The 15,667-nt window shown below is 43.1% G+C and overlaps 1 protein-coding gene across 4 annotated transcripts in view; it reads right to left on the bottom strand.

The window, feature by feature from the left end:
• Positions 1-15,667, bottom strand: part of FBXL13 (F-box and leucine rich repeat protein 13) — a 197,825-nt gene that overhangs the window by 54,876 nt on the left and 127,282 nt on the right. For 3 of the 4 annotated variants that reach the window (XM_084630203.1, XM_084630205.1, XM_084630206.1), the window contains 5 exons: positions 12,455-12,553; positions 11,473-11,590; positions 11,143-11,305; positions 4,158-4,277; positions 2,358-2,484 (listed from right to left, as the gene is read on the bottom strand). In XM_084630203.1, the coding sequence (XP_084486329.1) occupies positions 2,358-2,484; positions 4,158-4,277; positions 11,143-11,305; positions 11,473-11,590; positions 12,455-12,553 (627 nt within the window). The remainder of the gene's footprint in view (positions 1-2,357; positions 2,485-4,157; positions 4,278-11,142; positions 11,306-11,472; positions 11,591-12,454; positions 12,554-15,667) is intronic. The other variant, XM_084630204.1, reaches the window with a different exon arrangement.

Genomic DNA, 15,667 nt, shown 5'->3' with positions numbered 1-15,667 from the left:
TTTTCCAGACCTAAAGAAGGTCTGTGTAAGCTGAAAAGCTTGTGTCTCATCAACAGAAGTTGGTCTAATAAAAGTTATTACATCGCCCACCTTGTCTCTCTAATATTCTGAGACCAATGCAGCTACAATAACACTGTATACTACAATGATGAATGGTAAATTTCAGGGATAACTTATCTGTCTTGTGGGAGGAGGGAAAACTGAATGTCTGAAAAAAACACATGTCTGAATGCTGTTGTGTCAGCAACAGAGTTTGGATGATTGCCTGCAGCATGGGGCTCTGCTGCACGTAAATGAGAATAAGAAGCAACATACAGTATCTTAATTGGCTAACTGTGGTCAAAAAACAGGAGAAAATCTAAAGAAAATTCTTATACTTACATTCTTGGCCACTGTCAGAGGACAGGATACTAGGCTTGATGGACCTTTGGTCTGACCCTGTATGGTTGTTCTTATGTACTATTATAAAACTTTACAGTTTACAGTTCCAAGAATTCCAAATCTCACATAAAATATACTAAAAAAATACCAACAGTGATTAAATTATATTTTAAATTAAATTAAAATCCCTTGTTTCTCCCCCATTTGTGTTATCTGGGTTACTCTTTTCTTTTCTAGGCCTCCATCAAGGATAAGGAGTTTTTAATTGCTTTTGAACAAATACTGCTTTAGAGCCAAACACCGATTTTCTTGCTCACAGGTTTGCATAAGCAGGGTCTGAGTCAACACTGAAGGGCATATCTCCTATACTAAAACACACAGTAAGGAGTCCAGGGGAAAGAAATTGCTGCAGAGGTTTCTCTCGCAGTTTCTTCCAGACTTCTCTTTCAGGAGAGCAGGGTTTGGACTCCTATTGAAGAAGCAAATGACCTGGCTCCTAGCACTGTGGATCTTGGAGGATCTGCCAAGAGCCATGAACATCTGTGTCGAAGACCCACGTATCTAACTTGGCTCCAAGGCCCTCTACGGTTGTTTCCTGCTCCTGGCAACTTGACATCTTTGAAGCTACCTTGCCAGAGCTTCTTTCATTAGCAGCTATACCTTGGAGCACAATGTAAGGGGGCCTCTCTATTATAGCTGTTACAAATTTTTGTACATAAATGTGTTTTCAATGGAAAATGCAGTGTTCACACATTCAAAATTTCCTTTGGCAAATTTTGATTCTGTCTAATTTTTTAATTTTCCCTCAAGCTTAATCAACCTGAGTCAAAACATTTCCATTTGTCAAACCGTACTGAAACATTTTTGTTTTGGATCAGTTCAACATAAATCTGTGTGAGTTTGAGCTGCAGCCAAGCCTCATGGGAGTTGTATGTAGTTTGAGTGTCTCATGTCTCCATTCTCCTTCATGGGCTGGGTTCCCTGACTGGACTACATCTCCCATGATGCACAGTTTCCTCCACTGGTTGAACAACCATTAGTGCAGCATAGGAGCCATCTGATCATGTGTGTCTTGGGGAACACACTATGCCTGGGAAGCCTGGCAACTTAAGACATAACAGTTTAAATCAGTTCAACAATCAAAAATTAAATATTTTGATTTGGGAATATCAAAACTTTTCATTTCAATATGCAATGTCAAAATGAAATGTTCCAAATTGAAATTTTTTTGGCAACTTTCCATTCCATAAAACATTTCAACATTTTCAACTTTTTGTCTTGATTCAGGATGAAAAGAATTTTTACAATATTAGAATTTTCCACAGGATGAAAATTTTGATTTGCAGCCAGCTTAATTCTCCCTGGAAAAGGGCTACAGAATGAGAAATTCAACCCTGGTCTGTATTACCTTTACAGCAGAATTCCCTCCGGACCCTGGGCAATGTGTATATCCCTCATCCAGCTCCTGGCCTTCCCCTGGATGCTCCAGGGTCTGAATCAAAGAGGGTTGGGTGCTGAAGGGAGAAGGTCACTGCACAGCCCCTTAATAAGGCAGTTTGGGGGCAGGGCCACTGAGTTCACAATTATGTGGAAATTTCCAATGTCCCAGAAATCCTGCATGGCAGCTGCAGAGAGGCATGGCATGGAACAATGAATGTCAAGGGTCTGAATTACAACTCCTTGGCTTGCCTGCAAGTCAGGGGGTTGAATTCCAAACCCCCACAGAGATCCCTTCACAAAGCCCAATTACTACACTGCCCTTTCTTAAGCTAAAACACTACTGCGGTTATGAAACTGTTTTTGAAATGTATCAAATTCATCAGTACAAAATAGTCTGCAAAGCTTTATGGAATATTTTAAAGATATGGTAATTTCACTACTTAATATTTGTGTGATTTTTTTAAATGGGGGTGTGGGTTACAAAGGAAAAATATCTAGATAAGAAACGTATTGATTTTCTTTTATGGGGTTTTTACCATATCTGAGACAGTGGTTCCAGAAATATCAATAGACATCAATGAGGTCATGTTTCCCAGTGCCTCAATCCCAGCATCAGTCACACTTTCACAGTAACGAATATTCAGGTAGGTCAGATTTTGGCACCTAAATTAAAACACAGAAATGTGAGCTTTCCACTTCTTTATGGAAATGTTTTATGTTATGTACATTTTTTGTAATACCTTTGCTGGGATTTTCAAGGTAGCCTAAGAAATCAGGCACCCAGCTCCCATTCAGTTTCAGTAAGATTTGGGGACATGACTTGCTGAAAAATACAAAATTATGTATGAGCTACAAAAATTAGAAACCAACAAATACTACAACCAAAATATGAAGAACAAACAGCAATCAAACACTACCCAAAATCAGAAACTTGGACTGCAATTTATCTACTTACACTTGCTTACACGTCCAAATAAGAAATAGAACCTAATTCTGAAACACTTACTGCCAGGAATAGTGTTCAGTACTGTAAGTAGCTATTTTGTCCAATGGGGCTACTCACAATTCTAAACATTTACACAGAGAGTATGTTTGAAGATGAAATCTAATTATAGAACACACTGCCAATTTGGGGCACCTGAGGTAGGCATTCAAGGTTATGAGCTACTCCAGCCAGTGGCAATAAGATCATGTAATCAAGACATAAGATTATGTAATAATAGCCTCAAAATATCCAAACTCTACAGAATATTTACTATTCTACATAGTGTAGGTTTTTAATAAAAACATTGATCCAATGCAAAGGTTAAACTACCGACAATATCTGTTTCAAAACATATATTCTTAAATAACACTGTAGCCAAGTTTTCCTTATATTTGAACATCAAAACTACATGTCAGTTCTTTTGGGCCTAGCTCATCCTGATTCTGCACTATGGATGAAATCTACTATTTCATGCATGGTTTTTTTTTGGAAAAATAATTCTGTACATTTTAAACACATTAAATAAGAATAATCCAATAATTCTCTTTTTGAATAAACTATGTTGTGCTAGACCCCCTCTTTGCTTGGTAGGTGCATTACAAGAGAGAAAAGTATTAAGAGCTTCTTCCTCATATACAGTCAGCAGATAGGAACCCTTCTAGTGCTCAAAAGAGCAGTAGGGGTACACCCAGCTAGTGCCCTAGCCCACACTCCATGGCCTCAAAGGAGTCTTGTCTGCCAGCTAAAAGACACAGGCATCCCCCAGTCTGCTAACATGCATGTTACTGTTAGCAGCAAACACTGTCAAATCATGAAAGTTGCTCCTGCTCAGAGGAGTAACTAACAGTGGCCTGCATTATGCCATCTTGTCCTGCAACTGCAAGATGACTTTTTGGTAGATATACAGCAGGCACTCCTCCAGTCCCCTTCCCGGTGTTCCTATTGAAGGTTAGATTTATAACTTGATGTGGAGGGGGTTTGCCATGCAGCTCTCATTAGTTTGTGCAACCATGGTTATGCATATTTATTGAGTTAAGAAAAATTAAAGACAGCTCTGCCACCTGGCAACAAGCTTTTAACCAGTTATACTTTGCTGAACTTCACTTTCCAGTTTTTTGAATGAGTAGAGATGAACTCTCAGTCATAGCGATCATTTTCATAGATTTTGAAGGCCAGAAGGTACCAATAGATTAGTCTGACCCCTGTAAAAACACAAGCTACAGAATTTCACCCAGTTACCCTTGTGTTGAGCCCTATAACTTGCCAAATTAAATTTTCTAAAAAATAATATTTTAAGAGAATAATTGCTAATTACCACCAGATTAATACTGGTGTCACAATAATACAGTACCTTTGGGCTATTTTCATGAGAGAGGCATCAGTGACATGGATACAGTTAGTGAAGTTCAGTTCTCTTAGCTTTGTCCCTGAAGATCCTTCTAAAAATGGACGTAAACCTGCATCACTGATTCTAAAATATAAATACAAAAACATATTCACACACACACACACTTTCATAATCCACATGATTCAATATATAATTTGCATCTGATGACTGGCATTACAGATGAACAGTGACTGAAACTGGTAGTTGCCCAACATCATTTATTTTAGCCGAATTTGAATAAGTAGCCAGGGGAAGAATTTGACAGTTTGGCTTATGAAAAAGAAGCCCTCTAATGGCACAGGTGCAATGGTAGAATGTATGAGTGGATACTGCATTACCTATACCAGCAAAATAGTCCTCCAGCAACAGTCCCACAGTGCCACTATTCCAGCAACAATGACCGCTCTAAACTTTGCTGCCCAGGCATCAAACAGACTGGAAAGCTGACCCTCTTCCCCTCCTCCCTTTGGAAGACCCAAGCATATTTTTGAAGTGCCTCCCTTCCGGTTCGCCCCCATTGGCAAGCACACCTTTGTGACCACATAGTTATGGTTCTCCACAAAACTCCAGCTAAACTTCAAGCTGCTGCCTGGTTCAGGAAAGAAGTCCTGGATTTCCTCAGCTTTTGAAGAGAAGGAACAGTGCAGAAGCTCCAGTCCCCCTGGGCAGTGGCCCCAGCTTGGGCTGCAGCCATGTGCTGCCTGCCATCCCGGTGCTCTGGGACTGTGGGAGAGGCTGTGGCTGTGCACCGCCTGCCCTCCCAGCATTTCAGGGCTGGGGGCAGGGTGTGTGGCCATGCACCGCCTGCCCTTCTGGTGCTCCAGAATTGGGGGGGGCTAAGGCTGCGCTGCCAGCACTCTAGGGCTTGGGGAGCTAGCCTGGGGCAGGGACCAGTGGTTGCGGATGGGGGGGTCTCTGGCGGAGGGGGAATACGGAAGGGGTGTGGCCTCAGGTGGAAGGGGCGGGGCTGGGAGCTAGCCTCCCCCAGTCAATGGTTCATGTGCCACCCATGGTGGAGGGGACAGAAATGCATCTGTTGCACCGAGAGTCAAGGGAGACCAATAAAAAATCTAGGGCTAGCCCCTACATCTATCACTTCTATGCAGAGCCGGATGCCATACTTGATGGGGACACCACCTCCATCACCCCAGAAATTACCATGGACACCTCACAAGACCTGAAGGAAAGAACCCCAACAGTGACCAGCGATGGAGAGCTTGTTGAGGAGGGTGCATGTGAAGAATGCAGACAATGTGGAGAGCCAGGAGTGTAAACCAAATCTAACCCAGATGAGCCTGGAGGAAAAATTCACTGCTACCACTTGTTTCATGGCTTAAAAAATAAATTGCTCACATCTCGCAAAAATCCTTCCTACGCACACTCAAAATAGCATCCAAAAGTGCATGGGGAGGAACCAAAGGAATTGCATTTCAAAAATGTTGGTTTATTTTAACAACATGCACTGGCAGTCATATGCAAAAAGAGAGCAATGTCAATAAAAGCATTGCAAGCAGAAAAAGAAAAACACTGATCCTGAAATCTGAGCATTCAAATAAAAACACATAGAAAATTTCAAATAATTCTTGCAAGCAATCCAGGAACTGCTCATTCAGACTACCTGATTTTCTATGGCTAACAGTATACAGTAAACACGTATTTTAAACATCAAAACATGCAGAGCTTTGGTTTTCCAATCCAAGAGTCTAAGCCCAAAACAAATTATTTGCATGCTGTAATTGGATCCGGAGGTAGAAAGAGTTTGTTTTTGGCTCTGTGGATCTTGGCCTTTAATTAACCTGCACGGCTAAGGAGCAGTAACCACTCTCCTCCTCTTTTGGAGTGTTGTGTTGATCTTGTCACAGATCTCCCTGTTATCATCTGGCACAACCTTGATAAAGTTTTAAAGGAGTTATTTTTTAAGTTTTGCCTTGAGATTTCTTGGAAGGGTTGCTTTTGTTCTTCCCTGGTATAGGAAACTTTCCCATGCCACTCTTCAATGAATTCTGGCAGCACCATCACTGCAAAGAGGCTAGCAGCATAAGGGCCCAATGGCTTTGTGTTGCCTTGAGCAGTTGCCTTCTCTTGGCCTTTGACTACTTCATGAGTGATATTTTCAGCGAGAATCACCATTGCCTGTAATAAATGTTGCAATATTTACTGCACTATCTCTATATTTATTACCAAGACCATCACCCTCTCACTGCTATAGGCTCTGAAAAGTGCCCACATTATATTAATCATACTGGGAGCTGCTGAATTGTTCTAATACAAGCAGCCTGGAAAGTCTGACCCTGTTCATATTTTTATGAATTTTTAGGGGAACTTTTGAGGGAATTTTCTCATTTATCTTTTTCTGGAGGCCAAGCCTTTAATTCTAACAATGTCTGTCTGTCTTGTTGTTTATCAGTGACCTTACCTAAGGTATCCTTGAGAGGCACCCACACACACACCTGTTGAAAAGACTAACTTTGATCAAAAGGAAAAAGAAACAGTCACTGGAGGACATGTTCTCAGATCTCTTCAGGACCTCCAGGTTCAAGATCCACAAAACAAGGGAGTTTAGAGAAATCACTTGCTGGAGGAGAGGCAGAAGGACTAGGAGGTGCATAGTGAAGTCCACCAAGACATCATGCAGCTCCTGGAACAGCATATTCAGATAAAAAGCTCCCAAAAACTTTCACTCCAGCAGCCATTGCAATGCTTGGACAATTGTAGGGTTCCAGGACCTGGCCCATAGGATCCCCCCCCAGTCTCCCAGCATAGTGTGTCACACTATCCCTTCCACTCAACCCCAGTGAGTGAACCTACTCTGATAGGTGATTCATACAGGAAAACTCAGCACCTTTTTTTTAAATGGTTTTAAATGGGGTTTTGTTGAAGTGTTATTGTTTATAACCGTTCAGTAAAGTTTGGTTTGTGAAAATCAAGATTTATTTTGTCTTATAAGACATCCATGTGACCCGCAAACCAATATCCTCTCTCCAGATTCAAACAGTATATTAACAATTCATTTCTAATTATTCAGATACAAGCAAACTACAATTGAATTACAAAGTGATACAAATAAACACAAAGCAAAATACTGGCTTACTACAGAACATCATCTAAAATGTGCTCTTAAAGCCTCCTTCAACTTTCCAGCACTTTGGTGTGCTCTTGTAATTGCCCCTGGGTTTGGATGTTCAAAATCAGACAGATTTTCCAGTTCCCCTCCTCCATCTTGTTTGTAATGTTTCTCCATTTGCCTCACAAATATGATGTGTCACACATTGCAGCAATAATAGGAATATTTGGCTCACTGAGATCCAGTGTAGTTATGAGACAATTCCACCATCCTTTCCATCTACCAGATGCACATTCAACAATCATCTTGCACCCAGCTCAGAGGATAGTTATATCTTTTCTTACTGTTGTCCATGAGCCCAACATGTGGCTTCATAAGCCAGGGAAGCAAAGGGTAGATTGGGACCCCCAAGAATCACAGTTGGGATTGCAGTCTCGCCACTGTGAAGGTGCTGGTCCAGGAAAAATCTCTGTGAATGCAGCTTGTCATCAAAGTTGTGGTTCCTGAAAATGCAAGTATCATGCACCTTGCCAGACAGCCCAATGTTAATGTCAGTGAAGCATCCCCAGGGATCCACCAGTGTTTGCATAACCTGGAAAAGTATTCCTTTCTGTTTATATATTCAGAAGCAAGACAGAATCAGGATATGTCTCTCATAGTGCAGCCTGGGAAGCCCACAGCACTCAATCCATCTATTATTTCCTGCACATTGTGCAGAGTCACAATCCTGCGTAGCAGGACATTTTTAATGGTATTCCACACCTGGATGACAACAGCCCCTACTGCGGACTTCCCAACATGGAATTGATTGTCTATAAATGGATAGCAATCCAGTATTGCTAGCTTCCACAGCATGATTGCCACCTGTTTCCCCACTGTCAAAGCAGCTCTCATTTTGGTGTCTCTGTGCAGGAGGACTGGGATAAGATCTGCACACAATTCCAAAAATGTGGCCTTCTGCATTACACACTTACACTGGTACCCCAGATTTGCATCATGATGTGATCCCACAATTCAGTGCTCATTTCACGGGCCCAGAAGCACTACTCCACCATGTGCAACTGGTGAATGTCTGCAGTACCTGGCGATTTTTGTTCCCTGTCTGCAGCATCCACTCCTGCTCAAATTTCTCATTTTCACTGCTGCATGCCTGGCCACTGTAGTAGCTCTGGGGTTCTGCAAATACAGAAGAATCAGGCCCAGCTGCCCTATTCCTACAACAGACACAAGAACTCCAGCATTCTGTTCACCATTTATGCTTCTGCCAGTGAGATGGCAGAGAGATCGAAAACTGGTGCAAATAATTGTGGGAATTTTAAAAAATACAGCACAAAAATATAAGATCATGGGATGGAGACTGGAGTAGAGCAAATTGTGGGAACTTGAATCTAAGTTCCCATACGCTTTCTTGACAGGAATGCTGACATCCCACAATGCACTTTCTAAATGTCCCACAAGGCAATGTGCCAGATCATGCAGTGCACACTGGGAAACCTACCCACAGCAATGTGTGTCTTGCCAATACAACTTCTCACAGTGTAGACAGGAAGCACCAGCAAAGTGTGCACACAGCGCAGCAACGTTACAATGTCAACAGCCCTATGTAGGTAAAAATGTTACTGGTAAATCCTTCTAGTGTAGACATGGCGTAAATGTTAAAGCAGAAAATTCAGGCAGCTGTCTCCACTGTCATAATGTCATGCCACTACAGTAGCACATCTCAACACAACATAAATTATATTTACATGCATTGTTATCACATTGTGATGCAGCATCAACAAGCCCAAAAGTGATTTAATTGCTTGTGAATCATCATCACCATCATCATCATGTTCCCATTGTTTAGGGCCGTGATGAAGCTCTTCCACTCCTGTCTGTTTCTGGCAAGTCTTTCAATGGTTCCCCAGCAGTGCCCCAGGTTTTTCAGCTCAGCTTCCACAGTTCTTTGCCATGTTGTTTTCAGGTGGCTTTGTTTTCGCTTGCCTTCAGATGTCCATCTTATTGATATTCTGGTGATGGAATCAGTTTCCATCTGAAACACAAGGCCAATCCATCTCCAACGCCTCCTGGCAATGATGGTGCTCAGATCCTCTTGGCTGCCCTGTGTCGATAGATCTTGGTTTGAGATTGTTCTGGGCCAAAAGATACAGAGGATTTTTCTGAAATGAAGACAGTTTGGACATGTCATACTTTCTCATTCCCCAGCATTCTGCACTATAAAGTAGTGTTGAAAGTACGCAACTCTGATAGATCTTGAGTTTGGTTTTGGTGTTGTATTTTGATGATTTCCAGACTGTTTTTAACCTCCTAAAGGTGTTCCTGGTTTTACTAATTCTGTTCCGGATGTCCTGGCTTATTCCACCATCCTGGCTGATGGTGCTGCCCAAGTATGTGAACATTTCTACATTGGTGAAAACATGATCCTCTATCTGTACTGGTGATGAGGCAATATTAAAGGTAATGATATCTGTCTTATTGTGGTTGATCTTGTCCTCTGGTGTCCGTGCCTTGTCGTGGCAGGACAGCTTGCATGCTCTAACAATCCCCAGAGTCTGTGTTGGTGGGGGCTTTTTGCTCCTGGCAGGTTCAACCATGCTGGACTGGTCTGTGGGGGAGGGGCCAGACAAAACAGACACTCTGGTCCTCCAGGTTGGGGATTAGGCACAGGGCTAACAACCCTATCCTGTAAAAAACAAAATATGTTACGAAAACAGCAGCGGAGAAATCGACCATTCCTGTGTGTGATGGCCTTCAGGAGTCAATGACCTATATGATTGCCAGTGGTGAAAGCCAAAAGGAAGCCAGTGGCATGAAGGCTGACGTGCTCAACACTAAGACAAAAACCAAACTCATTTTTTGGAACATATGGACAATGTACGAAACAGGGAAGCTAGCTCAGGTCACAGCAGAGACGAGATGCTCCAGCTTACACATCCTGGGTGTCAGCGAGAGCAGATGGACAGGATCAGGAAGATTAACAACAGCCTTGGGAGAAACTTTACTGTATTCTGGACGGGATGATGGACAATACCATGAGAGCGTTGCCATCCTTTTGCTTGTGAATGTAGCCCCTTAAAATTAGGATGACCCTAGAAATCTCAAGATAAGTAGCAATCAAATTGCATGGCATTATTTAATGGGCCACTGCCAAGATTTAAATAATTTTTTGCACTCATCCCTCCTGACACATCCACTACACCACAAAACCTAGAATGGGGACAGTTTTAGGGTTCTTTTGTGCTGTTCTGGAGCATGGGCCAGGATCTGGTCCATAATCTATTTGTTATTTGGCTTTGTTTCTAATAACGTAATACAAATTTAAATTTGAAAACAGATTTTACATCAAATCTATTTTTCTGCAGTAACGCAACTTGCTGCTTTTATGCTGATAACTGTGAAAAAGAAGGTAATTTTGTTAATGTCCTAGTACTTCCTAGTCCGAATACATTATCTCCATCTTCAAGAAGCTAATAAAACAAGCTTAATCTCTAATTTCCCTGTCCCACTGTACATTCTATTCTGTTTCGTACTATCCTCACTATGGCCTGAATCCAGCAGAGTACTTAAGTACATGCCTGGGACTACTCATGTGCTTAGAGTTACATGCGTGCTTAAGTGCTCTGCTAGATATGGGTACTAATCAATATTTATATCCAATGTATTTTTCAAAACATGCTACAGAAAAAAACCCTATTTTTATTTGGTACATATTTGGTATATTTGGAACAAAAATGTACCAAATATGCAATACTTTAAAAAATAAATTAATACTATATTTATTAGCACAGTCAGAGCATTTAAATCTGAAAGCAATTCACCTTAAGAGGAATATAAATGATTTAACTAAAATAAATAGATCACAGAAAACTGGATGTAATTTATTACCTTACACAGTCTGCTAAATTCAATACAAGAATATACTTCAACGGAGAAATTGTCTTAAGACTGACATCTGTAATCTTCTGGCAATCAGCCATATAAATGTGCTTAATTTGTGGGCAGGATTTGCTCATCAACTGGAAACTTAAATCAGTAATCCGATTATTCCCTGTTGAATTACATGAAGGTATAAATCACATATTAGCCATGCATTAAGGACTTGATCCAAATCCCCACTGAAATTAATTGAAATGCTCCTACTGATTTCAAATGAGCCAGATCAGACTCTAAAAGCATAAATTAATAATTCTACTGAAATACTGTAAAGTCACTGACCTTCAATTCTGACCTTGACAAGTTTACATTCAGCAAGGGCTTTAAAAGCTACATCAGAAAGATGTGGAGAGTCCAGAAAAACAACAGACATAATCTGTTGGCATTTTTCAACTAAAGCCTTTGAAAAGAAAACAAAAAAAGGATGATTAAACAGAACATCCACATTTGTGGTATGTCACATAGCCAAAAACTAACTAATATTTTGTTCACTGATCTAATAACAACCATTGTGTTTTCTGTAGCTCACGAAAGCTTATGCTCAAATAAATTGGTTAGTCTCTAAGGTGCCACAAGTACTCCTTTTCTTTTTGCGAATACAGACTAACACAGCTGTTACTCTGAAACCAATGGTACAGATATTCAACTTAAAATCTTGTATTTTTTTATTATAATTTAAAACATAAGGGGGAAAATATCAGTGACCCGAGGGATGCTGGGAGGGCGGGGGGCAGAAACACAAGAGTATACATCTAGTATAACAATTAGATTTGCAGAAGCTTGAATTTTTTTTTACCATATCTGTGGCCCTATTGTACCTTCAGTTTTAATGCAGAACTCTTCATTGAAGTCAACAGGAAGTTCTCTGCAAAAAATCAGCAGCACAATATTGGCTTGATATTCTATACTAATGGCCAGCTAAACTTTGATTTAATACAAAATAAAGCCAAATAGGTCTTATTTATAAGATAGGAGATTATGCTTTGATTGTGCCAATGCACAGGTGGGAAAAGATGGAACAACTGTTGAAAGTTTCTGAGAGTAATCAAGTGTTAAAAGGACTTGTAAATCTGGTCTGGAATAAAATTGATCTAATTTGTTTGGTGATTTTTAAAAATATATATTCTTGTAAAAAGTGTTTAAAGGGTAAAATTCTCCTATTAGACTGCATGTGCGTAGCTCCCTTTGAAGTCAATGTGAAAGGTACACATGTATTCAATGGCAGAAATTTCCCCTAAATGCAAGGTTGTTTTCAATTTCTTACTTGAATACATTTGTCTGTAAGAGTTGGCATATCATTGATTACCAAGTGCTTAATCCCACTGCAGCTGTTAGCAATATATCTGAAGCCATCAACAGAGATCTAATTAAAAAAAAAAGAAATCAGATTTTATAAAGCATTTACAGGAAACTCAACAAAGAAAAAACAGTTACTAACCTTTCTGTAACTGTTGTTCTTCAAGATGTGTCGCACATGTCCATTCCAACGTAGGTGTATGTGCACCCCAAGCACACTTGCTGGAATTTTTTCCCTAGTGCAGTGATTCCCAAACTTGTTCCGTTGCTTGTGCAGGGAAAGCCCCTGGCGGGCCGGGCCGGTTTGTTTACCTGCCGCGTCTGCAGGTTCGGCCGACTGTGGCTCCCACTGGCCACAGTTTGCTGCTCCAGGCCAATGGGAGCTGCTGGAAGCGGCACCCAGGACGTCCCTCCACCCACGCCGCTTCCAGCAGCTCCCTTTGGCCTGGAGCAGCGAACCGCGGCCAGCGGGAGCCGCGATCGGCCAAACCTGCGGACGCGGCAGGTAAACAAACCAGCCCGGCCCGCCAGGGGCTTTCCCTGCACAAGCGGCGGAACAAGTTTGGGAACCACTGCCCTAGTGGTATCCATCAGGTCAGCTCTGACACCCTCTGGTGCTGCACTCATAGGGCCCTGCCAACCCCACTCCCCTTCAGTTTCTTCTTACTGACTGACTCAAAGAAGAGGGGATAGAGGGTGGGTTTTGGCATGGACATGTGCAACACATCTCAAAGAACAACAGTTAAAGAATGGTTAGTAACTGTTTTTTGTTCTTCAAGTGGTTGCACATGTCCATTCCAATGTAGGTGACTCACAAGCAGTTGTACAGGAGGTGGGCTTGGAGTTCATACAGCTGGCTATAAGACTGCGTGGCTGAAATTGGCATCATCTCTAGCTTGCTGGGTGATGGCATAGTGCAGAGATAGCAAAACGTACTGACCCTCCAAGCCGCATATGACAATCTTCAGAAGTTCGAGAGCTGGGCGCACCTTCCAGGGCTTGGGGCTTCTGCCCTGAGGTAGGGTGGTGGGGGTAGGGGCTTCAGCTGGCGCCTCCCCTGGGGCTGAAGCCCTGGAGACCCAGCAGGCACCTCTGTGGGGCTGAATCCCCTAGACCAGGAGATGGCAAACTTTTTGGCCCAAGGGCCACATCTGGGTGGGGAAACTGTATGCAGGGCCATGAATGTAGGGCTGGGGCAGGAGGTTGGGGTGCGGGAGGGAGTACGGGGTGTGGGAGGGGGTGCAGTGTGCAGGAAGGGACTCAGGGCAAGGGGTTGAGGTGCAGGAAGGGTGTGTGGTGTGGCAGGGGGCTCAGGGCAGGGGATTGGGGTGCGGGGTGCAGCAGGGGGTCGGGGTGCGAGCTCCAGCCTGGCACCACTTACCTCAAGTGGCTCCAGGGTGGCAACAGCACGCAGCAGAGCTAAGGCAGGCTCCCTGCCTTCCCTGGCCCCATGCCGCTCCCGGAAGTGGCCAGCATGTCCGGCAGTGGCTCCTAAGGGTGGGTGGGTTGCCACTTGCCTGAGGGTACCACTCCCATGCGCTGCCCTTGCCTGAGGATACCACCCCCGAAGCTCCCATTAGCCATGGTTCCCCATTCCCAGCCAATGGGTGCTGCGGGGGGCAGTGCCTGCAGGTGAAGGCAGTGCATGGAGCCCTCTGCCCCTCCCTCCCCCAGGGGCCGCAGGGACGTGGTGCAATCCCGTGGGCCGGACTGAAAAACCTGACTGGCTGGATCCAGCCTGCGGGCCGTAGTTTGCCCTCCCCTGCCCTAGACCCCCATCCCTGCTGGACAGAAGCCCCTTGCCCCACCATCTTGCTGCAGGGCAGAAGCCCTGAGTTCCCCTCCTCCCCCGTCACAATCTGGTAGGTGGAGAATGGGGAGACCTGGGGAGCTACATGAGCCACACTTTCACTGTAAAAGAGTTACAAGCTGCAAGCTGCTGTTTGGCCATTCCTGGCATAGTTCACTGAGAATGTGTGCACTGATGACCAGGTCACTGCTCTGCAGATGTCCTGAATAGGGACTTGCACTAGGAAAGCAGCCAAGGAGGCCTGCAATCTTGTGGAATGAGCAGCCAGGTTAGCTGGGGGAAGAAAACCTGCAAGTTCATAACACGCCTGAATGTATGAAGTAATCCAGGATGAAATTCTCCGGGTGAAGATGGAAAGGCCCTCGTCAAGGTTCCTCCCCCACTCTGAACTCTAGGGTACAGATGTGGGGACCTGCATGAAAAACCTCCTAAACTTATCTTTACCAGCTTAGGTCAAAACTTCCCCAAGATACAAAATATTCCACCCTTTGTCCTTGGACTGGCCGCTACCACCACCAAACTAATACTGGTTACTGGGGAAGAGCTGTTTGGACGCGTCTTTCCCCCCAAAATACTTCCCAAAACCTTGCACCCCACTTCCTGGACAAGGTTTGGTAAAAAGCCTCACCAATTTGCCTAGGTGACTACAGACCCAGACCCTTGGAACTTAAGAACAATGAACAATCCTCCCAACACTTGCACCCCCCCTTTCCTGGGAAATGTTGGATAAAAAGCCTCACCAATTTGCATAGGTGACCACAGACCCAAACCCTTGGATCTGAGAACAATGAAAAAGCATTCAGTTTTCTTACAAGAAGACTTTTAATAAAAATAGAAGTAAATAGAAATAAAGAAATCCCCCCTGTAAAATCAGGATGGTAGATACCTTACAGGGTAATTAGATTCAAAACATAAAGAACCCCTCTAGGCAAAACCTGAAGTTACAAAAAAGATACACAGACAGAAATAGTTATTCTATTCAGCACAGTTCTTTTCTCAGCCATTTAAAGAAATCATAATCTAACATGTACCTAGCTAGATTACTTACTAAAAGTTCTAAGACTCCATTCCTGGTCTATCCCCGGCAAAGACAGAATATAGACGGACACACAGACCCTTTGTTTCTCTCCCTCCTCCCAGCTTTTGAAAGTATCTTCTCTCCTCATTGCTCATTTTGGTCAGGTGCCAGCGAGGTTACCTTTAGCTTCTTAACCCTTTACAGGTGAGAGGAGCTTTCCCCTGGCCAGGAGGGATTTCAAAGGGGTTTACCCTTCCCTTTATATTTATGACAGCCCTTCATTCTCTCTGCTATCGCTATGAACAGCTGAGTTGATCTGCAGAATGGTTTGGCCCTTTGTACATAGAAAGCTA

The sequence above is a fragment of the Lepidochelys olivacea genome (genome assembly GCF_965140295.1).
Source record: "Lepidochelys olivacea isolate rLepOli2 genome assembly, chromosome: 1".
Lineage (NCBI taxonomy): Eukaryota > Metazoa > Chordata > Testudines > Cheloniidae > Lepidochelys > Lepidochelys olivacea.
The sequence above is the reverse complement of the archived record's forward strand: the minus strand, read 5'-3'. Positions and strand labels throughout refer to the sequence as shown.